Raw genomic sequence first — 25,333 nt, 5'->3', positions numbered from 1 at the left:
GCAAAAAGGTGGCTGATTTGCTTAAAATACTTTTAAAAACCAAGAAGTCCCAAATTAAAGTTTGCTTTCCAAAACATTGCAGAAATTCTATCAGTGACTACACATGGCATAATGGATTTCAGAAATAAATCAAAATGAAGCAACTAGAAATGCAAGCAAAAATGATACATCCAGCAGCAAGTGTTTAAATATTGAGTACGTATACAGAGAATTACACATTTTATATTAAATCAGGATGAATCACTTGAATTTTTTTTATCACTCATTCTGCAAATCTTGTTTAATTTGGAAAGATATGCTCCTTCTAAAGTTAATAACTGTTAGGCACCTTTCATATAAACTTTGCATTGTTAAATAACAACAGAAAGTCTAACTACAAAACTGTGAATTTTCCTGAACAATTCAGCAGTTGTAGGTTTTAAAACTGTCTTTGATTAGGGAAAAAGTAAAAATCCAAACTCAAACCTAAAGTAACTTAATATGAGCCACAAAAAACATGCTTGGGTAATAATTTGAGGAGTGTAGTCTGAACTAATAATCTTTTGATTCCCAGAAAGAATAGATAAAATCCCCATTAAGCCAGTAATTAAAAAAAAAAACCAAAAAACCAAAAACTTTAAAATGGTCACAATTATTTTCTGTGATGCCCCAAGGTAACTTGCTACACACTGGTTATCCCTACAAGCAGATAACACAAATCAAGCACTTCAACATGTGAAGCTGGTCATTTCAAACTTAGACAAAATTTAAAACAATTAGGGAAGAAGGTTTTTCAATACAGCATCCACATAAAAAAATAAAAAAAATCAGCTTTTACACTGTAATTGAACCTATGTTTTACAATGAGCTTTTAATTAAAGGAGTTTATCTGTTAAAACCACTCCCTGGCACTTGTCACACCTCTGCACTGCAGGGGTTCCTGTGTCTGCTGGCCCCATGCAGAGGTTGGAACAAACACATGCTGTAAAGTTCATGGTGTAAAGTTTGCTGTGGACACTACAATTCCAACTCTGGTTCTCTGCCAGTTCATTTGGAAAGTTTGGGCAGGGAAGTAAACCATCAATCTGCTGCTAACAAGGACACTACAAAACCAAAGTGAAGTAAGGATCTGCCAACTGCTTGTTTCCAGCTGCACAGCAACCCTCACAAGTTAAGGATATTGAAAGTATTATTACTTTTGTCTATGGCTGAAGAACTCAAAATACAACTCCTTCCTATCATTTCTACAGATCTTTGGATATGACTGTATTTAGCAAACAGTACCAACATGCACTATCAACTTCCAACATTTCTGTTCTTCCAAACCTTTATCAAATCTTTCATTAAGAAACCAGAAGTTGTCCACGAGAAGTGAGAAGTTACAGACTCCATCTGTGCTAAATCTAGGTAAGAGCAACCCTCTATTTGGCTTGGACTGTCCATTTTTGTTCAGAGGAACTGCTTCCTGGTTTGTCCCTTTCAGTGAAACTTTTCCTAAAAAGCCCAACATAAAATCAGTTTAGACTTTGAATCTAACTTGAATCTCATTGTTGATGTGCATACACAGTATTGTAACTCCAGAATTTATGGAACAAGTTCCTATCTTCCTTAAGAAGTCTTAGTTTGTATTGCTGAATTTAAATGCTACCATTAAATCCAATATATTTCTTGATGAATGCACATTAGCATCTTTCCCTGAATCTTGAACATTTTTCTAACAATATACTATATATTTTAATTGGAAACACTGAAATCAAAGGCTGAGAAGAGCTTTTCAGAATGCAGGTAGTGCTAAACAAAATATATTTTCCACTATAAAGCTAAGAAAAAAACCTAAAATAGTTCAAATACAAAAAAATATTTGAATGTATGTAAATATTCGTTGTATCTAAAACATCCTGATTTGTGAACAAGTCACAATTAAAGCTCAATTATTAGTTTCCAATGAAATGGCCATGCACCTTGACTATGTCAACATTAAGTAATCCTTAGGAGATCTATACTTACATATATGTTGTAAGGAGCCAAATAATATTTTTCTTCATATTTCAATAGTGCTTGAGGGAAAAGAATGAAGCAGTGCATCACAACTCACTACAGATTATCTTTTTACTCAATAACCCAACACTTTTCTACTGAAAAACTAAACTACTATTGCTGGAAAATGTTGGGACCTGAACTCAGATTACCTTTGCATGCCTTTTAATAAATAAATACAACCCATGGGTAAACCAACACAGCAGCATAAGAAAGTATAATTAAAATTTTTCTGATTTGGGAAAAGTACCCAGTTAAATTCTAAGAGAATAGTGACTTACTAAATTACATATACAAAGCAGTAACATTTTAATTAGATTAACTTCAGACTATGAAGTGTACACTAATTATTTGGGGAGAGGGCAACAGAAGAAAAGCATGCATTTGTTTCCCATCTGCATAGTTTTCAACACTGCAGTTCCAACACTGAGGAGTGAAAGCCAACTACAGTGTGGTCCATCCTTAATCTAAAAAGAAACAAAATGTTTAAATTTTATCAAACACTGCTGAACAGGAAGAGAGCCTTCCAGTGGTGGTCTCCTAACTATAAATTTAAAATGAGAACTTCAACATGCAACTCCTTTGTTGTTTAAAAAAAAGTACAATCACTGAGGATTTTGCATATTTCAAATTTTGCCTCTTTAGAGAAAATGGCCTTACCCACTTGGGTGTTTTATATCAGTAACACAGAAACAAATAGGATTAATGAAATGTTGAAAGGATGAATTTACATGCATTAGCTAGAGATTGCCAATGTATTTAGTTAATCACATTTTCAGACCTTTTGTTAAAGATTTAGCTCCAATGGCCTGGCTTCCAGACCCTTTCCCTCCACACACCTACCAGCTTAATCTCAAGGCATTTTGCTCTCATTTTCCTTAGTCCTTCAAACTGGAACGAGGTTCTCACAACTGAATTTGGTTCTGCTGTGCTGTAGTGTATTTATTATACTGTGCATTTGCTGGTTGAAATAGTTTTGAGTCTGTAATCCTTGAACAATGAATACAGCCAGGAATGAGAGCCAGAGCAAACATTTGCACATTCACTTAATGCTAATGAGAGCTCAAATGCAACTTAAGTCCCCTCCCCAATAAAAAAAAGGTTTGCTGGTGATGATCACAGTGAAAACCTAGATCATTCTGAGAACATTACTTTCATAAGTATTTAAGGAATAATATTTCCTAACAGGTTCAAATTCAAGACATTGAAAACTAAATATTCTTTTACAAAAATATTAGTTTTATAGATGAGGCATAATTGTTTCTAAAATGAACATATTTTAAGTGGATTCAGCTTCAATTATAGCTTAATGTTGTCTGTACTCTTGGTGAGGACTTGCAAGTAGACTTCATGGATAGTGCTGAGAAAACGGGAATCGTTCTGCAGGAAAAATAGAAACACATTAGAAACACAGTGAAAAGATGCCAAAAAAAGTTTAATTTAATGTCACTTTAGTTGTGATAAGGTTTCTTTGCAGCTGGCAAGAGAAGGAGCTGTGTGCCTGCACAAAAGGTGCTTTTGGAACACACACAGGCTGTGAACCATGAAGCTGGGCAGCAGCTAAAGGCATCACCAGGCACTCTGGATGCTCAGACAGATTCTGTGTACAGGCTCCCAAATCAAGTCTGCCTGAGTGTCAGATGTGATAATTTTTGTCAGGCAAGAGCAGTCCCAATGGGACTGCAGTGTGCTCTACAAGAATTCCCAAGTCAAAGCATGACTGGGAAGTGAATTGGATTCATCTATGGACAATATTTACAGATATTTCTTGAGTCTAATTCCTTCAAACAACAAGTTACAAAACTGTAACTTGAGAGTGGAATACTCTCTTGACAAGACCTGAACAGCAACTGGTATCCTGCTTAGAGTGCTGTGTGAGTACTCCCATGCTGCAGGATATGCCTATTCTGGTCTTCATTCAGCTCTCTCTCTGCAAAGACTGGAGACAAATATCCCTGTGAGCTCTCTAAAATCACCACTCAGAATATTAGCAGGTGAGCTCAGTTCCAAGATTAGTTTAAGTCTTTAATTAGAAAACCCATACACACCAGCAGCAGAAAAAATTATGTAAAATGGAACAGATAAATCAGGCAACCTAATGATGGGATCTGGTAATAGCCTTTTTGGTCCTAACTTGGTCACTGGGAAGATGCTGTTTGTTATTTTTAGATTTGCATTTTGGGTATAAGCTCTACTACCACCAGCATGGAGTGAGCAAGAGAATCCTGAGCTAAGAAAGAACAGTTTGTCATTGATGGCAACTTCACCATGACATTAAAGGTCAAAATCTTCTCAGTGCACAGCTGCTCCCAACATCACAGATTTAATTCAACATAATATTTTAGTCCCTAAAAATAGCAGAACTAAAACTTTGCAATTTCCATTTCAAAGAAACACACTAAAAGTAAAGATAAGGAAAGGTTCTAGGGAACTCAAAACAGGAAATATTTTCTTGAGGAAGTGGAACATTTAAAAAGACAGCAAATCAACTCCCACCCCATACCAGCTTCTACTACTGCAAGTTACTCCTCACTCATCTACAAATTCATATGGATGTGAAAGGACACATTAACCAAAAGGAGGAAGTTGTGCCATACTTTGTGTACAGTGTGGAATAATCTGCCCCTTCCAAAAGAAAAGAACATCTTTTGTAATCTTTCAGGGCAAAAGGAGTTACAGGGGTACAGAATTTGTCAGTGCTGCCTTCTGTGCTTGGAACCCCCTCCCTCAGTAACTCTGAGCTCTGTATAGACACTACCTTTATTAGATGTATCAGTGCTTCTTGAAGCTGAGACCTACTGAGAACAGTAGGAGGTGTAGTCTGAATTTCTGTTGTTCCAAGTGTTAAAGGCGAAGAAGAACTGGCTTTATTCTCCACTTCAGTAGCTTTTGTAGCTGACTGCTGAAACACACTTGGAGACAAGAGCACTGAAGGTGTTACTGTCGTTGGGGCTGTAACAAACTGTGGAGGTGCAACCTGTAAAAGAACAGAAGATTAATAAGCACTGTGTTCAGTAAGAATCAATGATGCTGTAAAGGCTGGAGAGATAAGCATAAAGAAAATGAAATAAATTGCAGCCACGATTATTCAGTCAGATATTGCAGAATAGCTGCTCTTAATCAAGAGCTATCTACCTATGAAGATTAATATTAGTACCAATAGTACTTCTCATTTTCAAAGCTGAAGAAGGTAGCAGCCTTGAACATTCTTGTATGCAGACTCCTTTCTACTCATGTGGTTGCTACCTTCCAGAATTTTTACAACAGAACACATAAAACAAAAGTTGAGCTTTTCACCTCAGTAATCTAAGGAGCCTGTAGCTGTTTAGCAAATTATTCTCCTTTGGAGTTTTCAGAAAGATCAGTCCTGCTTCCTGCACCCCCACTTCTGTGGTCTCCCACAAATACTTTACTTCAAATTTGAAGTGCATCTCAAACATATTTAAAGAAACTGCTGAATTATAATTAAAGCATTGGAGTACACTGAAATATTCTCATTCTGTTTTCCCTGGGGGGGATGTAGGATGGAAATATTTTGAGGACCATCTTCCCACTTCATCGTTCCACAGGTCTGTCTCCATTTCACTAGAAAAATGCACATACTGCCTTTTCCACTTTTTCTTTTAAACACAAATTGCACATTTAGAAGACTATTACATTTGCATCAACTGGACACAAATAAATAATGTCCTCTTTGAGTAACTCTGACCTTTCCTGATAACTGCAATTGTTACTCAGGCTGATAAATGTGTCTTTCTCAGGCTTCCAGGATGACCAAGGTGGTGAAAAAAAAAAAGAAAATAAATATGCCAATCTCACTCCAAAGAAAAGCAACACTAAATGTGATTTATAAAGATGTTTGATCTGTCAGCAGAAAGAGCTCACCTTGGATAACCAACAATCTTCAGAGGAAAAAGCCCTCCAAAGCCATCTAAAGTTAATGTGTATAAAATAACATCAACAACAGCAGAACTAAAGAATTGATTTTCTTGTAGTCAAAACTGTGAAGACTCAAAGCGTGGGATTTCAGCTGAAGACTATGTGCTTAAACTGACAGTTTACTATACAACATGCACATGTTTCTTAAAATTCCCAAATCCATATAAAATGCTTTGAATTAGGTAATCATTTACTAACTGGGTTATGATCAGACTGTAGAGCTTATTTTATAGCATCCCAGTAGATAAAACAGCATTTTACTTCAAGTAGGGTCATTTTTTTGCTTTCACAATCAGATCTGGGCATGCTACTAAAACTGCTTACATGGAGAGCAAGTTTGACAAGCATGAGGCAAGATATCTGAAAAAGGAGTGGGTGCATAAGGGAAAAGCAGAAATAAAATACAGATGGTGTCCTAAAATGAAAACATAACAAAAAGGTAATTAAAACCAGTTCAGACTATTATCAAGTTATTTTGTAACTATAACCTGAAACTTAAAATTGACATTATTTTAAGCTGTTATCCAAGGCAGTTCTAAGAAGCTTAAACCTGCTCTCAGCTGGCTAAAATTTGCTATCACAAGTTTTGCAGTAGCAATTACTGATTTTTTTTTCTCCATCTTCAACTTTTTCTGCTTTGTATCAGTTCATAAGATACAAGGTATCTCAAGAAAACTGAGACACAGCAAGGCAAAGATTGTATTTAAAGCAATGGGGTGCTTAAGGTTGGGCCAAGGCTAATACACCCTACTACAATATAATGGCATTAGTACTCCCTGCTTGCAACATAAAAAAAACCCCAGTTCAAATGGTGCAAACTCAGTGCAGGGCTGCAAATCAAAACTGTGTTTTCATTTCTGCATTAGAACCAACAGTAAGAGTAACTGTGCAAGTGCAGAGCACTGACAGCAACTCCCCCTTCCTCCAGTACTGTTTCATAACAGCTCCTTCAATATGGTCACTGGGCAGTTACTATTTAAGATATCAGCTGGGTACTGCAGCTGGGTTTTTTCTCCCTAAGAAAACCCCTGAGACTGATTAGCAGAGGTACTTATCCACTTACTTGACTTGCTTTAGACAAAGTTTTCGGCTGTGGAAATACTTCTGATTCCTTGTTTTGTTGTACAGTCTGAGTTAAGGGAAAAAAAAAGCAAAATTCACAGGTTACCATCCACAGCTCAATTTCTAGAGGTCATTCTCTGTTTTTCAGAAAGCCACAAAAAAGCAAATTTCAAGATTTTAGATATAATACAATCAATTTTGTAAAACTGATATAATCAATCGGAAGCTGGAAAAAGAGAAAAAAATCTAAACTTATGTTTTATGCTTTCAATATTATGGCAAACCTATAAAGCCATATCTCAATGTAGCCCACAGGTACCCACAGAAGAAGTGGGTCAAAACTGAAGGAGTACAAAACACTCAAAGCAAAATACTCAGAAAAAGGAAATTGTTAATTGTATTGTAGACTTCCACACATCATCTCCCATCACAGTGCTCAGCCTGCAACCTTCCATCCCTTCTCAGATCCCCAGCTCTGAGCAGTACTTTTCTGACACAAGATGAAATCTTTAGGACTTCTTCACCCACTAACAGCAGCAGTTTGAAAAATCTCCTTTAGAATCAGGTCTGTCACTGACAGCAGGTGCTAATGATACAAAACTAATGGAACTGCATTTCTAACTTAGCCATTCAATCAATACCACAAAGTAGTAATCCTTCATTATCTTCAAACAGCTAATACGTAACAGCACAGTTTTCAAGGGAAAAATACATGTAGTCTAAAGCTTCACAGATATCAAAGCCCACAGAATACCTGAAGGGGAGAGATTATCTTGCTGTTCAAGGCTGATGGCTTACTGTGAGATTCTTTGAAGCTTTCTGGTGTTGCAAGTTGGCCAACCGAGGCAGAGATGTTTGGTGTTAAGGGACTCTTAGTGAGAGACTGCTGCTGTGTTTGGTCATGCTGTGGGGTCAACCTGAGTTTCTGGAGAAGATCAACACTTGTATGAGATGCATTTGAGACAGTCCCTGTGTTTGCTGTAGTCAAGGGTGCTATGAGCTGGCCTTGGCCAGCCATTAGATTCTGTGGAGCGTGGTTCACTTCAGATGGCTTTGTATCAGTAAGCTGATTCACCAGTGGGGATATGGGCTTGGCAGCTTGCTGCATAACTTGCATTATACTGTTGCTTTGTTTGAGGCCAGGAAGCATCTGAGCAGGGGCAGCTTCCATTGTTGAGGCTGAATTAAGAACAGGGCTTAAACGAACTGAATAGCTTGGAACGTTTTTTAGCTCAGGCTGGGAAACTGAAGCTGGAGGTATTATCATAGGTGTCAAACAGTCCTGCTGGCTGGTACTGGGTTTAATGCTTGGACTTTCACATTTCCCCAGGGATTGTTGCATTACTGGTGACTGGTCAAAGGAAAAAGGCAAAAGCAAACTGTGCTGCTCTCTGGCAGATGCATCTGTCTGCAACTTCTCCATTCTCTCTGGATTGGGATATGGAGCTGCAGGCTGTTCCTTTTGGAGAGAGGTTCCAAACAGTTCCTCCAAAGTCAGATGCTTCTGCCTTGACTGAAATGGCTAAAAAGAAGGGAGAAGTTTTCAGTTTAGAACTAGACACAGCACCCTGAAGCTCACACAGTCTATTACAAATTCAAAGAAGGTAGGAGAGACAACTAGGTCAAATGCATATAAAACACAGTTTGGGTACCGCAGATACCCCATTCATAGGAATTTTGAAATTAATTAATTTATGAGGAACATCCTGGCTATGCATGGCTTTTCCTTACAGCCATCTCAGGACGGTCTTTGCAGCAGTAGTCAGGAAGGGGGATGGCTATGGATTCTGTTAGGAACATGGCACCTGCCATCATCTATCAGCCCTAATTACACAAGGCACTTTAGGGAAGTGGAAGGAAAATCATACATGTTGAAAAAATCCGCACAGAATTTGAAATAGTTCAATGCTCTAAAAGATGGGAAAGGATCATAAAAACCAGAAGGATCTGCACATAAAAACATGGATAGGCACAAGTGAACTAGCAATACATGCCTAGATAGTTTTCCTAGCCCTAGTGCAGTAGATGTTACAATAGGTAAGAATTTCTATAAACCTAAATATCTATCTCCTTGAAAAGTACATTATATGTACACAGTTAAATCTACCAGCTCTTTAGTCTCTCCCCAAAAAATCCATCTAGCCTACACCGATATTGTTAGAAAAATATGGTTTCTGAAAATATTTCAAAATATTTTTCAGTAAAGAGAAAAGAAACAGCTATTAACACCAGTGGTCTTGAAATTTTCCTTTTTTTTTTTTTTTTTTTTTTGATGTTGCACAGGACCAGAAGTTATGTAAAACAGCTGGACTGAAATACAACATTCTGTTCAGAAGACTGAATGGCCTGAAGCACAATTCCAGTGCATTCTGATGGTATGTCTAAACAAAGATGCTACTTCACAATGACAACCACTGCACCATGACATTGCTCTGCTGGCTCTGATTTCCCCAGCACAGAGAACAGCAGCCAAGGCACAGCAGCACAGGTGCCACAAATAGCCCAACAACAACCCCCTTGAAGTCACACTGTCTTTTGCCCAGGTTACTCATCTCTACCTTCACTGTTATTCAATTTGAGCTAGTTAAAAGACTGGCACCCTTTCGTATTGGGGCTGGGACATGCTATCGTTTATAAACCTTGTTAGTTATGTTAGCAATCTTTTCCTAGAAAGTTTTTCCACTGATCCTACTGTTCTGGAGACCCGTCCTTCAACCACAAACATTCCATTAAGAGAAAAATCACTGTTCCAGATCATTTCAAACTCAGCTGTTCACTTCAGTATGATTAACTGACCAGCCTTCCTTTATTAATACATTACAAAAGTCAAGTAATAAACTGAAATCTCTACCATGCCCTGATCCAAGTCAAACTGGATAGTCTCAAACATCAAGTTACTTTCCAGCATGGAGTATAAAACACCTTTTTTGCCTTGTCTGGCTGAGGTGGACTTTGAGCATTTCATCAACTCAGTGTGTTTATGAGGATCTATATCACAAGGGGCTGCATAAAGGCCACAAGATCACTTTATTTCATAGGAATAGAATGCTGCTGCTGCTCAGAGGGTTTCTCCAGAAATGATTTCAGATAAATTAAGCTTTGTAGACGCAAGCTCTGCTTATTCATGGTTCAGTACCAGTGGTCTGGTTCAGTTTTGCACACTGAAGCATTTCATGATACAACTGATTTTAATTTTGAATTGCCAACACTTAACTACATAATATCATACAGAAGACATTTATTTTTATTCCCAAATGTGTGGTATCTTTAGCATGAGATGAAGTTAATCAACATGCAAGTGTGACATTTTGGAGGGAATTTAGCAATCTCACTGTACTTATCATATCCACACTATTTTTTAATTTCACTAGTCATCTGTTTTAATTAGATGAAAAATGTATATTTTTATAGTTGAAATAGAATGTTTTTCCAGTAGTCTCTCAGTTGTCCATGTTACTAAAAATGTGACTCAGAACCAACACATTTGAGATATATTTGAACCCAGCTAACTGGATTCACAGAACTATCTCTTATGTTACCCAATTAATTTTTTCCAATATCTCTGCAGCTATTATTTTAAATAGCTCAACAGAATTAAAAATATGACATTTTACCTGTTCTATAAATCAACTTTCCCTTTAATTACTTTAGAGCAATTCGTTAGAATCTTATCTTTCCAGTTTTTCCTTTACTAGTTAATTGATTCCAGTGCAATTCCATGCACTGTCAGGTGGAGCATTTCAGCTGATTTTGTACAGTCTACATGGAATGACCCAAAGAAAATATGTGCTTTGAAAGCAAAGCCTCAGGCAGCCCTGGTGCCAGGTCTCCAGACATGGCATGCCGCAAACAGAGCTGGCTGCCAGGGGTCACTCTATCACTGACCCAAAACCAGAGGTGCTGCTCAGGGGCTGGAAGGGCTGGGATAGAAACAATCCCAGCAAACTCCCCACCCCTCATTTTAATTCATTAACTGTTACTACCCTACCCCTAAATCAGATTCCTGCTGTCCAGCCCCAGCTCTGACCCGAACTAGAACTACAATTACTCCTCCAAATTGGGTATTTTATTTACCAGTACTGAGTGCAAATTTGCCCACGTTTTCCTAGGGGATTTCACTTCTCAGGCACAGTGATTTATTGCATAAGGAGCACTCCAGAGAACCGTGGCAGGGAGAGAAGCTTTCCATGGGGCACTTCCAGGAGCACCAGCAGTGCCTGCCCGGTGCCCACTGGGTGGCACTGCAAGCAGGCCCACAGCACCTCCCTGTTACAGGCAATTCAGGTACTGCACAGTTCACTTACTTCCTTCTCTAAATTTATCTCTGCAAAGTCTTGTACCAAGCCCCAGCTTCCTCATGCAGGACCACAGCTGTGGCTCTGAAGCACAGACAAACCTTCAGTAAATGCCTGAGAAAGAACACCAGGGCTTGAGTTCCTGAGTGGAAGACCTGACCACCAGGCATGGTCATCTGTTCTTGCTTCCTGTCTCACCAAGCCATCCCACACATCAACACAGACTGACTTCTTCCAGAAGCCAAGTGGGGCCATTTCAACGTGGATATTCACAGTAGTGTGGACATAGCCTCTTATTTTTAAAATGCTAAGTCAAAAGACAGAATTTAGGATCCTAAAAGTCTTCCAACTCATTTGTTTAGTGATAATACATTGGGCAAACACTGAAGGCATCCGAACAAAAAAAAAAACCATTTTGGTACAAAAACAAAGTACTAAATGAAAAAAAACCCCTCATTTAGGGTTGGATGAAACATACCTGCTCTTGCACTTGTAATGAAGGCTTCTGTTCTGAAGGCTCTGTGCTTTCTGGCTTTGGAGGATTTGAATTCTGTTGCATTCCAGAACTTGATATAATACTTAGGTCACTAATCTGATTCTGAGGAGGGAAAAAAAAAGAAAAAAACCCAAAAAAACATGAGTTTCAGTCTACATTTACCTACTATACAGTCCTGTTTACATGGCACTTGTGAGTGAAATACGGATGATATAAAAACCACTGGTTTTTGTAAGACACTGTGGAATTCACAAATATTATTATTTATTTTAGGAAATAAAAATCATACCAGACATCCAAAATCTGGTATGCAGTCATAAAACTTTTACTCTTTATTATTATAAGAAAAGCAACAAGAAAATACAACTGATTTTATACTTTTCCACCAAGAACAAAAATGATACATTAAAGAAAAGGTGGGCTTTTCACATCCTGTATCTGCATTGGCTGCTAACAGAGAACTTTGCTACACTTCATTCAATCAGGAACTCAAACTAGAACTGCTTAGGAAAAAAAAATCCTGTCAGAAAGCACTCTAAGTGGATAAAAAGACAGCTTGTCACTGATTTATTTGCACCAGATTTTTTTTTATAAAAATAAACAAATACAGATATTCTATTACTGTTAAAATCACCAGAAAAACCCAGACTGTAGAATAACCCAGCTTTCATGAGTAAACTGCACCTGATGCATATGATAAGGCTCAACCATTGCTACAACACATGGTGATTCCTCTGGTATCTTATCTAAAGCAGTAAAATATGGGTTAAACTTTTTAGCAACTGATAAAAACGCAATCTGAGCTTTATTCTTTTGTTTTCAAATTCTAATTGAAAGCAATAAATACAAAATCAGCCTATATATTGTGGTTTAAGGACAGAGGAGAGAAGTAGAGTCTTGCATCTTTCAGACTTTTAGCCACTAACTTGAAGGTCAAAACTCCTTATGCCTGAAAGGCTGGAGGCCTTTTAGTTATAAAATCAGGAAAGGCAGAGTTTTCTTTTTACTACAGGATAAGCTGCAGTATGTTTCCCTGCTCAAACTGAAATACAAACACAAAACCACACTAAAAAAAGCATCCATTCACTTCATTAAAAAAAATAATCTCTGAGTTCATTCATTTTCACATATGGGCTTGATGTAGTGTGTACTTGAAGGATTAAGCTGATTTGGAATCCTAGATTAAAGCACTCAGACCTTCATAAATCTCTTTTTCACTCCCTCTGCCCCCTTCTCATGCTGACACTCTGCCAATCTCATGTGGGCTGCACACAAGGATTACTGTATGATCCATCTGGAATGTACCAGCAGAGGAGTACTTTTTGCTCCTAAATACAAATTCATGCATAATTACCAAGTGCCATAAAATTATTAAAAAAAATTAAGTCAGGAAAGGTCTCTCAAGAAGGCATCTTCCAAACAAGTTGGTTACTTCATCACATTTACATTGGCACACTTTGGCTACAAGAGCTTCAAAATCAATGTGCCAGGGGTTTGTTGCTCAAGCTGAGGTGGTCAACAGAAAATTCTCCAAAGAAGTTTGCTTGAAACATGACCACCATTGCTCAGTTCTGCTTTTCTGACAACTGTACAGCACCACAACCACAGCAGGCTCTCATGGGATCACCATGGACAGGTTCATTTATGGTTCATGTACACACAAAAAGGAAATGAAGTAAATATTCCAGTTTCCCTGGTGTTCTAAAAAGAACAAGAAAGAAAGAAAGAAAGACACACACATATACAACAATAAGAAGAAATAAAGATACAAACCCCCCAATTTTAAAGTAGCTCTGCTGTAGCCCATGCATTGCCTATTTCACTGCTGTATTCTAGGCACCACAGATATTGTCTGTCCATTAAAATATCTGCATCTGTTCCTGCTCATCAGAATTTTACTTGTCTACAGAGCTTCATCCATGATGTTCAGGAACTTTGTTTCTAGCAAAAGCTTTTCAGTACTCTCATATGAAAAAGATCTGAAAATTAGAAGAGAAGCTGGGATATCCTAAGTCACCCAAGAACCATCTGTTGGAAATGTGTATTATCCGATACTGCAAGGACAAAGAGGGAGAAAGGCTTCATCACACCCAGGATGGCACTACCGATGCAGTGCATTGCATTCCTGTAGTATAGGCTTTTTCCCTTCTTTGCAAAAAGACTTCAATTTCTCCAAATCTGTCTAGACTGATACACCACTGAAAGATGAATCATATTGTGATGTTTCCTTCTGTGATCTCACAAAAGCTGCTACCTGCACAATGCTGGCCTTCATACAGAGACACCTTCTCCCCAAACAGTACTGACACATATCGGAATGAATTTTGTTTTCATCTGTATTTGAAAGCACTACAAGAACATAGGAGTGATTTCCAGAGATAAGTATCTAGCCTGGGTCAAAGACACTGTATTGTTTATCACACTGCCCTGACCTCAATGTCCATCAGACAGTGACAGGTTAAGTTGTCTCATACAAGGTTTAATCAACATGCTTACTCTCTTCTCCTCATCCCACACTGTATTGTAAACATCCGGAATCTCACAAAGACTCAATTTCAAGTACTCAAAGGATCTCTGCAGCACAAGACACTCCTGGAAGGAATCAAGCACTGTACAAATGTGCTCCCCTCTTCTCCCAGCAGCACAGGCACAGAAGCCAATGGTTCTGCAATGCAATACTCACACATTGCTTTACTATGGCACATTCCTGTATTATTACTCTGGGGAAGAGGCATGTTCAGAATCTCTGCTTCCATTTTTGGATCTCCCACACATTACCTTTATATTCACCCTGCATGTATGAATTTGGTCCTCATGACTATATAAAGTAATTCTTTCCTAAGAGAAGTAACATTCCACATTATGTAATCTTGTGGATTTAGCACTGGCAAAGGATAACAGGCTTTTCCTTCTGAGATGAATTATTTTATTAAAGGGAGAAACAGTAGACAGGACACAAGTAATAAACTGGAGAACAGAAAGACAAAGGAACAGTATTGTTATACTTAGTCTACAGCTAATAAGAAATATGCTTCATGGAGTCTACAAACAAACTGAATGCCTCAGTCTCTAACACCACAGTTCATCTTTTGAGACTAAGAATAGACATATGCTGATTGGTACAATTTTTATTTGCTATTCCCAGAGACAAGATTTTCTCACAGCAGGAGAAATCATTATAAAATAGGTCCACCCTTCTACACTTCAAGTTGGACCACATGATCAGGATTCAATCCATCTTGCCTGAAATCACAGAATGTTTCCTAGTACAGTGCTCCTGAGGGAGGGAACAACTGATCATGCTGAAAACAAGGCTGCTGGAACTACTGCAGACACTGCCCACCCTTTAAACAAAGCACAGCTGATGTGCTAAAACTGGTTTCCAGAAAAGAGACATTTACTTACTCGTTCATATTCATCCTTGGCTTTACTAAGCATCTCTAGGATGTCAATGGGCCTGTCATTGCAGCCATTGGTTCTGCTGGGACTTTTTCTGTCCTGAGCAATTTGCTGCGACCTCTGAGCTTCTTGTTCAACAACTCTGTAAAAGAAAAGGAGAAACATGATTTAAAAATTTAACTAGAGTTAACATCTTGCAAAAAGCAGTAAAATAAGTACTCTCAGCACATTAACCCATTTTTCTGCCTGAATAAAAAGCCTAACACATAGCTGACCAAAGTTACACAAGTTTTCATTTGCTACAGGGTTCTTACAAGACAAATTGTCAAATGGTCTGCACGATTTATCTCCCATTCATAGAGCACTGGTCTGTCTCTCTCAAAGTCTGCCTACAGTAAACACTACTCCCATAAAACTCTCATGTTTAGACATTTTACAATGAAATATGTGGACATCCAAGCATGTGATACACAAGAAGCACATGTCTTACACCATACACTAAGATACAATTTTTATTCTTTACTTCCTAACATACATTTTTCCATATTTAGCCAAGTCAATCTATGTCATTCAACAAAATCTATTACCAAACAGTTCTAGTTCAGGATGAGGCCTCCCATTATGCAACAGAGACAATGGGAAAGAAGAGAGCTGGCTCAAACCAGATGTCTCTGGAATCAGTCTGCAAGAGGACTTAGAGCAAGTCACCCCTCACACCCCCACCTAAGGCTCTGGAAAGAACAGCAAACCATTTCCTCTTCAAGCTGCCCTGCAGTCATTCCAATTACCTGCATTACCTCTGGCCTCTGGTGCCTATGGTTCAATCACCACTTCTACTCCACCCCTGCCTGCCTCAAATATCCAAAACCTTCCATCTGAAGGATAGGTAAGAGATGCAAGAAGCTGATGTGTACCTGGTCATTTCATTAATAAAAATAAAAGCAGCACATACTCCTAATCCATATGCAGTTCACAAGATATACATGGCTGTGCAGTGCACTGAAGCTTATCCTCTTGAAATAAATACACACCAGCCTGTAATCCCTTCTTTTTTAAGCCTGCATTAATCAAATATGTTAAGAAAAAACAAGCACTGTAAACAGGGCAGAGCTCTGGAGCTGGCATGTCACTTGAGAACTCTCATGCTGTGGAACTGATGGCTGAGGGGGGAGCCAAGAGGTGCCATCACAACAATCACAGAAAGTGTCAATCATTCCAGCCTCCAGTTTCATTGGGTCAGTTAGGATCCAGGACAAACTCTAGATTTTACAGGCTGTAATTATTTATACATATCTCTGCGTTTACATTTCTGAGGAAGAAACAATTCGAGTTTTGGAAGTTTCTTCCCAGATTTCTAGCTACAAAGCTTCTTTACTTCACTAGCGTTTAGCTGAAAAAGGGTTAGATTTGGCTTCTAACAATTCAATGTTGCTTTCACAATTTTTCATACACAAGCTGGTTATTTAACCAGCTCCTGATTATTTCCAGCCTTCTCTGTAAGCAGCAGTCACCTGGCAAGGTAACTCACAATAGGGAGGCCAATGTAACCCTGATAATTTCTGAGAACTGCAGCATGTGCTTGTTTGGCTGAAGCAGCTCAGTACTCCACAAGTGTTTCTATGGTGACACCCTGAGAGAACATTTTGTTCTAGCACCTCACGTGGTCACCCAGTCCTGGCTTAGGACCTCTCTAAACTCAACTCCAAAACTAATGATGAGAAAGAGCAAGGTAAGAGAATCAAAATGCTTTGCTGAGATGTTAAGTGCTAGCATAATTGTATAAGAAAAAATAAACACTTCAGTTAAAGGGAAGATTCTGGGCAAAGTGAAATTCACATATGGTGCCTAGCAGGCAAAGCAAAGGCTTCACTCTTGAGACTTGCCTTTTGCCTTAAGTAGTTGACCCAGAAGGTTTCAATAAAACATCCTCCCCTGAACACAGTACTCATTGAACTCACAGCAAAATACCTTCAAGGAGTGCAGGCATTTCACAGAAATGTTTCATAAAAATTTCTGAAAAACAGTTTATAATATTTTTCTCTTGTTCATTATGAAGTGTTTGTTACCTTTTTAAAGTTTAAAGTTTACTTTCTTTGTGGAAAATAACAAATTCTCCTCTCATCTAGGTAATTGTCTAATAGCTGAAACTCCATCTTCTGTCTTGTGCACATTACATTCACATAATTGGTGGTGATGGAATATAATGTGAAACTCTATTCCAAGAAGGCTGAGATTCTTTCCTAATTCTAGTCTGCCTCCTGTATCTCAGAAGCCACTTTCGGTCTGACTATTGAAACAAGGTAAAACAAGCTTATAAACTAAACTGAAAATAACTCCCCATACAAACTTACAGGTCAGAATGCAATAGTTTCCTCAAATATTTGAAGCCCTCCAGTTTCTGCCCAACTTCTTCTAGAAAGGCCAACCCTCAATCAATCATCTTAACTTGACACAAATTAATTGCTTCTGAAATCAGGAGTTTGATGACTCCCATGAAATGTTTTCATTTCAGAAAATTCTAGAATTCTTAAAAAAAAATCTGTAAATCAAATACCCTTCCTGGGGGAAAAAAGTCAACTACTGCAAATCTGTACACTGAACATGATCCATGTGCAATCCAGGATTAAATTTTTTTAAGCAAGGCCTGCTGCTTCTTTCCATTATATCAGATAGTGGAAGAGGCACACATTCCTTCAGGGACACAGTAACTGCTGTGACAGTTTGTTGAAGAATATCTGGAGTTATAGCATTGAAAATATACCTGGCACAACCTCAGAGAAGGGCAGGGGGAGGGAGAGAATGTGAGAAGTGAAGTCTCTGATTACAAAGCCTAATTTACTTTTCTTTTTAAAGATAAGCCACCAAAATACAAATGGATGGCCTGCAGTCTTGTTAACTCAGTCTGGCACAATAAGGTCAAGTTAAATGCAGGGAAGTGAATGCAAATCTCCTTGAATCCTTTTATGGTTATGTTTTTGGAGTGCTGAAGTATTATAAAGGCAGCACTCTTTCCTATCAGTGATTAAGAAAAACTCCACCTTAACAAAAGGGTGCAAATCCAAATTTCCACCCCAAAGACAAAAAACTACAGAAAAAAAATAATACTCTTGGAAGAAAATGTAAATATTGCAATCCAGCCAAAGGGGTAAATGTGCTTTCTGGACTGCTGTGCCATGGCTAGACTGGTCTGTTACCTGGTCACACTTTTTAAGATTCCTGAAGTATCCTGAAGTAGCCCATCATTTGTGCTACAGTGACCAGAGCAGTTCAAATGGACTCAAGGTTTGCTATCTAAAGTTAGATCTGCACTGCAGCTGTGTGTGTGACAGAATAAGAATATGGTAGAGTTTGACAGGTCCAGCTCTCTCTCACACTTCAAACATTAAACAAAATGGTTTTAGATTAGAAGAGAAAGCCATGTCCCTCTGATGCTCTATTTATAAAGAGGAGAGGCAGTAGGTGTTTTGTTATTTGTTTTGGTAACAACATCCAAGAGTCAGTTTCACACAATTGTTTTCCATTAATCCTTAGATAGGGACAAACCAACTAACAGTAAGAAGTCCAACATAAATAGGAAGAAAAAAATAAAAGTGGGAAATGGGGTTATAAAGATGAGAAAAAAGAAAAAGAACTTAGAAAGATATCTTGATGCCAATGTCTGTCATTTGTGTTTTCTCTCACTCCTTCTGTATGAAAATAATAATTAAGAAAAAAAAAAGCCAAAATAACCCACTCCAACCCCCCTACACTAAGGGATTAGAATTCAGCTTAAAATATCTACATTGTGACTAGTTTTCATATAATTAAATATTATATATTTCCATGTAATTAAATTGTGCAAGTCTTCAGGATGGCCTGACTGGCAAGCCCTGACATGCTGCTGAAGGCATGCAAGAGATAAGAGGCTCCAGGAAAGCAGTGTGATAGCAAAGAGGAGCAAAGCTGAGAATGAGGGATGAGAAGATAGCCTGGGTAGTACACCTACACTCTGCATTTTAGCAAGAGTAACTACCCCAAAATCCAGAAATTGGCAACAACAAGCTCTTATTATTTCACTGTTTTGCTTACACTCCTAAACCCACTATAATTCTAGAAAATTCTACCTAATTTCCTACTAGTTTTTAGTCTCTTCACTTTAGTCAGGAATAACACCTAAGCCTTATAACACCCAAACACACCACAAACTCCAAGAAAAAAAACAGCTCACCACAAAACAATCAAAAACCCCCAACCATTTATTTCATTACACTCTCTGGATTAGAACATCCTTTGCCAGCACCCCTATACAAAATAGAATATAAAATAACACACAGTGCACATAGTTGCTTTCTTTGGAGAATGCCAACTCACACTTAAACTCTTATTTTTTACATCACTCAATTGAAAATTTTAATGCTGCAGTTTTTTAAAAAAACATAGCTATAATTTTCATTAGTTAAAAAAAACTTGTATGAGAAAGAATGTTGTAGTCCTCCATTTTTAGGAAAGTGAAGAAAAAAACAGACACATTTAATCATCTCTAGAAGGCCCCAGTACTTACTTAGCCATGAGTTTTGCTATTCGATGACAGTCATTCTTGTCATAAAACCAAATACTGTAAATTGACACTAGAAAACAAGGGAAAAAAAGCAAGTGTTAATACAAAAAAAAAAAAAGTAATTAAATCAACAGCAAAAAAACAGGAGTCCATTAGATCTGCAACATACAAATTTCCATCAGTTTCCATTGAAATACTGTGTGTCACCACCTACTATTTAAAAAGTAATCAGAAACAGCACATGTGCAAACATAAATACAACTTCAGTCAGATTGAATGGAAGAACTACAGAATCTTGATACTGTTTGTAAATAAAAGTGGCAGGTGAATGTTTTAACCAGCAGGTGCCTTCTCACTACAGCTGCAACCTCCTCTTTTGAACTGACTTTACCATTTAAGCTAGGCCAAGGAATATCCATTAAAAAAAACCAAAAAAACCACTGATTTTTAAATGTGTCAAATTCAAAGACCAACATTAACATTTGAATTAAGCATGACAGTTCAGTCAGAGCCTCTCTGGAAGGTTCCCTCTCCAGAAGGAAGCAGTACCAAAGCTCCCATCACAGTCACATTCATGGAACAGCTTAAAACTACACTGACAGTGACCCCTGCTCTTTGAAGGTATCAAGGACAAAGTAATGAGAGCAAAAGGCTTCCAGCTTAGCAAGACAGGCTCATTATGGCTTTCAGAATAAGTAAAATTCCACTGAAAATTTGCAGAGCTGCAGCTTGACCACTGAGCCTCCATCAGAGCAAGAAACTTTGTCAGGAGTGCCATGAGCTGCTCCTTCCCCAGCAATCCTCCCAAGGGCCTCTTCCCCACATGGCAGCTCCTCTCCCCACTGCCCCCAGCTCCACCAATGCCTCAGAGCTCCACAGCTCTTTTCAGAATTGTATTGAACCCAGCCCACAATGCAGGTTACTGTAAATCTTAATTCACCTATGAAGTTTGTCAATGCATAAAGTGCTAGAACATCAAAGGCAATTGGACACTTTACACATGGTACCATTAAAGTATTTTAATTTCTGAAAAAATGCTTTCAAGCCTTTTAAACCTCATCTTTATACTGCAGTTCATTTTATGTAGATGAAATCACAGATTATAAATACACTTAAAGTGAAGGAAAGGACTGTTTAAAAAAATTACACAACCATTTCCCATTAGAGGTAGATTTTTATTTCACAGTGAAATCCTTTTTCTTTCTCTACTCACTGTCTTTCCTCCACAAGATACTCAAAAACCTCAAGCAAAGCCCACTCAAAATAATGTCAAGCCATGGCAAAGAGGACAATTATTTACCAATCTTTTCCTGGCCCTTCAACTTATTCCAGGTGTACTCTGTTGTGCCAAAATCCTCAAGAAGTCAGTTAGACATCTCATTTCTAGAAGAACATCCTATGACAAGCTGAAGTTCTTGACTTTTCTTTCTTTCATTAAATAACAGCTGAATTAATTTGGGTGTTTATATCTTTAGAAGTTCCAGTTTAAGTAATAGATAACAAAGCTTTTCAAGTCATAGACAAAGAAATCAATGCACAAAAGACATAAACCAATAAAAAAGCATTTCACATATGTAGCCAATGCTTATGAAATGCTTCTATTAAACTCTGCAGTTTAATACAGCTGGATTTTCTGCTGCATAGAAACCTACAAAGTTTCCAGATTGCTACATGACTAAAGAAGTAGCTCATACTTTAGCACTAAAGAAAAGACTTCATTACAAACTGCCAAGAGGAGAAAGCTGCTTCAAAAGCATACTTGCTAAAGAAATGAAGATATGGAACTTATAATAATATTTAAATGGGATAAATTATAAAAGTCACACTCAATTCTGCCAGAAACAGGCCCAGACAAGACCACAAGTAGATCCAAATCTCAGTTTGGTGTCGATTATGAGGCTTTTTTCCACTTTGTACTACTGGCAAGCAATCACAGGGAGTCACTGCAAAACAATTTTACACAGTATTATGAAGATGTGAAGCAGATTACAACTTGGGCACTAATGTAGACACAGTCCACAGGCTGGAATGTTTACCTTGCTCTTTCCAAGAGCCCTCCTGTACTGCCAGTTCAGCTCCCTTCCCCAGAAGTGTGTGTCCCAACAGCATTACTATTACTATTTAATATATATTTGCCTATACACTGTACTTCCTCCCATGCATGCAGCTTCAATTAAGAACATACTTATAGCCAAGACAGAGTTGGTTCTTACCAGCTCTTTTTAAATATGTGATTTTTTTGCTATACCCAGCATAAATATTACCTGAATATTACTATGTCTGATAGTACCTTGCTACTGCAGTTTTGCAGAAGCCACTGAATTTTTCCATCCAGCTTTTCTACACCGAATGCTGGGCAGCATCTTTAGCAGTCAAGTAACAGTAGTTTGTAATCATCAGCAGCAATTCTTTCCGTAGGATTCACTGCATTTTGACACTCCTGGAATAATGAGTAACCCATACCACAGACAAATCAGGTTTCATAAAACTAAAAGAAGTCATCCATTTTCATAATCTATGTTCTTCTCAGACATATATAACTTTTGTTAGAAACACTGACCCATAAACATTTATCTAAACAAATAACACTCAACTTCTCTCCAAACTTGTCTGGATCAATCCTTAAAACCTGATTAAAACTGAAATGGGAAACCAAAGAGCTTTTGAGAGAACAGAAGGATTATGGAAGACTTCCTGCTCAAGCCTAACAGCTGAATAATACCAAAAGGAAGGTCTTGGACTCTTCTATAATCTGGATTAAGAGTGGGAATAGCCAAGTGCCACTGCGAGACAGAAGCCTCATCCTTGGCAACATAAAATGAAGCTGCATCCCCAAACTGCAGTTTCACCTCAGCTCTCATTTTAAATAAGCAGCAAGAGGCAGTGCCCCCACCCTCACATTCCCACAACTTTTTTAACCCACTGTACCCCAAGGGGCCCCTCTCCCTCATGTCAGCCAGGTACATTCTAGTCCAGACCAGACCTTGATCCCATTTCTGCGTCAGCTTCACAAAAGGCCATTGGAGCATAAGAGAGCACAAACAAGGGACACACAGGAAGGGAAAACTTAGAATGGAACTGTGTGCCAGAGGAAGTGCACACGGACTCATCAGCACTGCCAGTTTCAGCAATTCCAGACAGTCACTCCCTCAACTCATTCAAAGAGATGATTTGTTTAAAACTTCCCTTAACTATCTGGAAGAGCTGGTAAAAGGGAGAGAAAAGTTTTATTTTACAGGTCCATTTTTGATGTTGCCATACAATGAAACAGAACAACTGAACTGGAGTTTTTCAAACTCTTGAAAAAAAAGGACTTGTATTTTGAAACCCTTCCTATAATGTAACCATGGAAAACAACCCCATCTCACTTCCATAAAGAAAAGCACATATATGCATAATTTTACAACTCAAATAGAGTTTGAGGCAAAACAACATAAAGATCTCTCTCTTAAAGCTTGTATTTCCTCTAGTAGCAATGTCAGCTGAAAAGCCACCCCTCCTCAGTCAGTCAGCTCTGTATCACTGACATTCTTCATATTTATTTCCTACATGTAGATATTAGCCTGTTTTATATTAGATATAGACTTAAAATGTTTAGAATGACAGAAGAAAACCTCTTGCAGTTAGAGCGCTCTCTTTCAGGTCAAACAATGTATTTTTAGAACATCTCTACAGTTTTCAATCATTTCCTCCCCCCTCCCTCAGCTTGCATTGCTTCTTCTGCTACGAAGATAGGAAGAAAAGGCTCCTTTCTTATCTCAGACTAAACCACTGGGTTAATGTGCTTGCTGGAGAGCCAGGCAGCCTCAGCAATCATAGATATGTTACACTTAATGGAACATGTGTGATAAGAGACTTTCCTTAGCAGCTTTGAAACCAGTCAGGAGCTCTTTGAAACACTTCTATGCAACTCATTTCTCTTTAGCTGTTCAGGATACAAGTTGTTTTCATCAATAATACAACAAGACCAGAAGACAGCACTTTGTAACTGAGTTTTCCACTTATATGTATAAACCTCTCCAAAATCCATTATTTTTGTATTATTAACTCTTACCTTGGACAGGAATAAGAAGCAAGGAAAAAACCACACCACCACAAAAACCCCACACCAAACAAGGACCATTTATTTTAATGCCCAACTTTTTTGCTGAACATCTGTCTTTTCTGCACCATGGAAATCAGCCTGCCTGACCTTCCAAGTGAACTGGCTTGGATTAAAAACCCTTTTTATCAAGAGCAACACCACCGATACAAGGGAAGAGTTATAAGTGAGAAAAGCTCAGAAGAATCTTTCCTGCAGACTTTAGGAGGTAAGTTCAATAGTGCTTTAAACTTTGACTAATTTTCCTTAGTTTTTAAGCACACTATTAGCTAACAGCTCCAGAATCTCACATTACAGATTGAAAGGAAGTACTGAACTTCAGACTAGACTGTTATTACTGTTACTGGTTGAACTGTATGCATTTTTTAAAATAGAGTTTAGTATGCTTTTCACAAAACACAGACAAGAGAAAACAAGCTTAGGTTCATTAAAAAAAAAAAAAAAAGTCAGTGGGATTCAGTATTTAATGAACAAATAATCTGAGTTCTCTAAACAATGTGCATGTGTCTAGAGGGAGAGTTCAACAAGGATCAAATATGCCTGGCAAAACCTATTCCAGACTAAGAAATAATAAATGGCATATTAAGCATGGAGTATAATCTCAACACTTTTACCTTTTAAGAGTAATTCTAATTTAAAAATATGTTACAGTAAGTCAAACAATCTATTTTCAATTTGATAATTTCTTATCTGTTTATGTTTGGTGATATTTCCTTTCCTTAATTCCTTATAACAGTGAAAACAAGAATACCTTTTTTCTATTTACCACTGCAAGTGGCATAAAGTCTCACAGTTTCTTAGTCACATTCTTATCATCTTTGTTTTAGGGTCCTATGCCCTACAAAATAAATGGTGTAAGTTTTGGGGCAGCAGTATATCAAACTTTTTGCATTTGATATTCTTTTGGGGTTGGAACCACATTATGTAGCCAGAATAACTTTGAGAACAAAAATTCTGGAGTGAGGAAAGATTTCCCCATTAAAAGCTGAAATATAAAAAAGGTAGGATTGGGATGGGGGGGAACCTCACAGAATAATAAAAAGTGATCCAAATGTCTTCCAGTGTGCTCAGAGAGCAGCAAAAGGCAGATATAAGAAAGGTATTCTATCTGCTCTCCTTCAAGAAAGCCCATGGAAGTTCCCTTCATCCCCCACCCTGCCAAAAATAGGAGGATTCCCCCCAAGGCTGTGAAAATCAATAATTTCCTGTAAGAATAAAATGGCCATTATCCAGTCTTGGTCTAAGATTATGAAAATGCCTCTGTGCAATTGGATAAAGCTTAACAAAGTTCTGATATTATGCAGCAAACCAACAATGCCCTAGTATAGTAAGAGTGTTTGAAGAAATCAAACTACAATAGAACAGTAAAACCCCAACAAAATATTATGATCTAGTATGACAGGCAAATCATTCTTACAGCTTCCAGCCAAGCAAAAACTATGTCTGTAGAGTGCTTGCAAAGTTCCTCACATAAGTCATTAGCAGTT

At 37.9% G+C, this 25,333-nt stretch overlaps 1 protein-coding gene across 4 annotated transcripts in view; it reads right to left on the bottom strand.

Moving 5' to 3' along the window:
- Positions 1-990: 990 nt before the first annotated feature.
- DCP1A (decapping mRNA 1A) overlaps positions 991-25,333 on the bottom strand; it is a 30,177-nt gene continuing 5,834 nt past the window's right edge. For 2 of the 4 annotated variants that reach the window (XM_050979290.1, XM_050979292.1), the window contains exons 4-10: positions 19,748-19,814; positions 15,214-15,349; positions 11,791-11,910; positions 7,772-8,539; positions 7,019-7,084; positions 4,775-4,993; positions 991-3,396 (exon numbers count right to left, since the gene is read on the bottom strand). In XM_050979290.1, the coding sequence (XP_050835247.1) occupies positions 3,316-3,396; positions 4,775-4,993; positions 7,019-7,084; positions 7,772-8,539; positions 11,791-11,910; positions 15,214-15,349; positions 19,748-19,814 (1,457 nt within the window). In that variant the 3' untranslated portion in view covers positions 991-3,315. Of the gene's footprint in view, positions 3,397-4,774; positions 4,994-7,018; positions 7,085-7,771; positions 8,540-11,790; positions 11,911-15,213; positions 15,350-19,747; positions 19,815-22,034; positions 22,100-25,333 lie in introns of those variants that run through there. The other 2 variants (XM_030228015.2, XM_050979291.1) reach the window with 2 other exon arrangements.

Source organism: Serinus canaria, chromosome 12 (genome assembly GCF_022539315.1).
Source record: "Serinus canaria isolate serCan28SL12 chromosome 12, serCan2020, whole genome shotgun sequence".
NCBI classification, from domain to species: domain Eukaryota; kingdom Metazoa; phylum Chordata; class Aves; order Passeriformes; family Fringillidae; genus Serinus; species Serinus canaria.
This window is presented reverse-complemented; position numbering and strand designations above follow the sequence as displayed.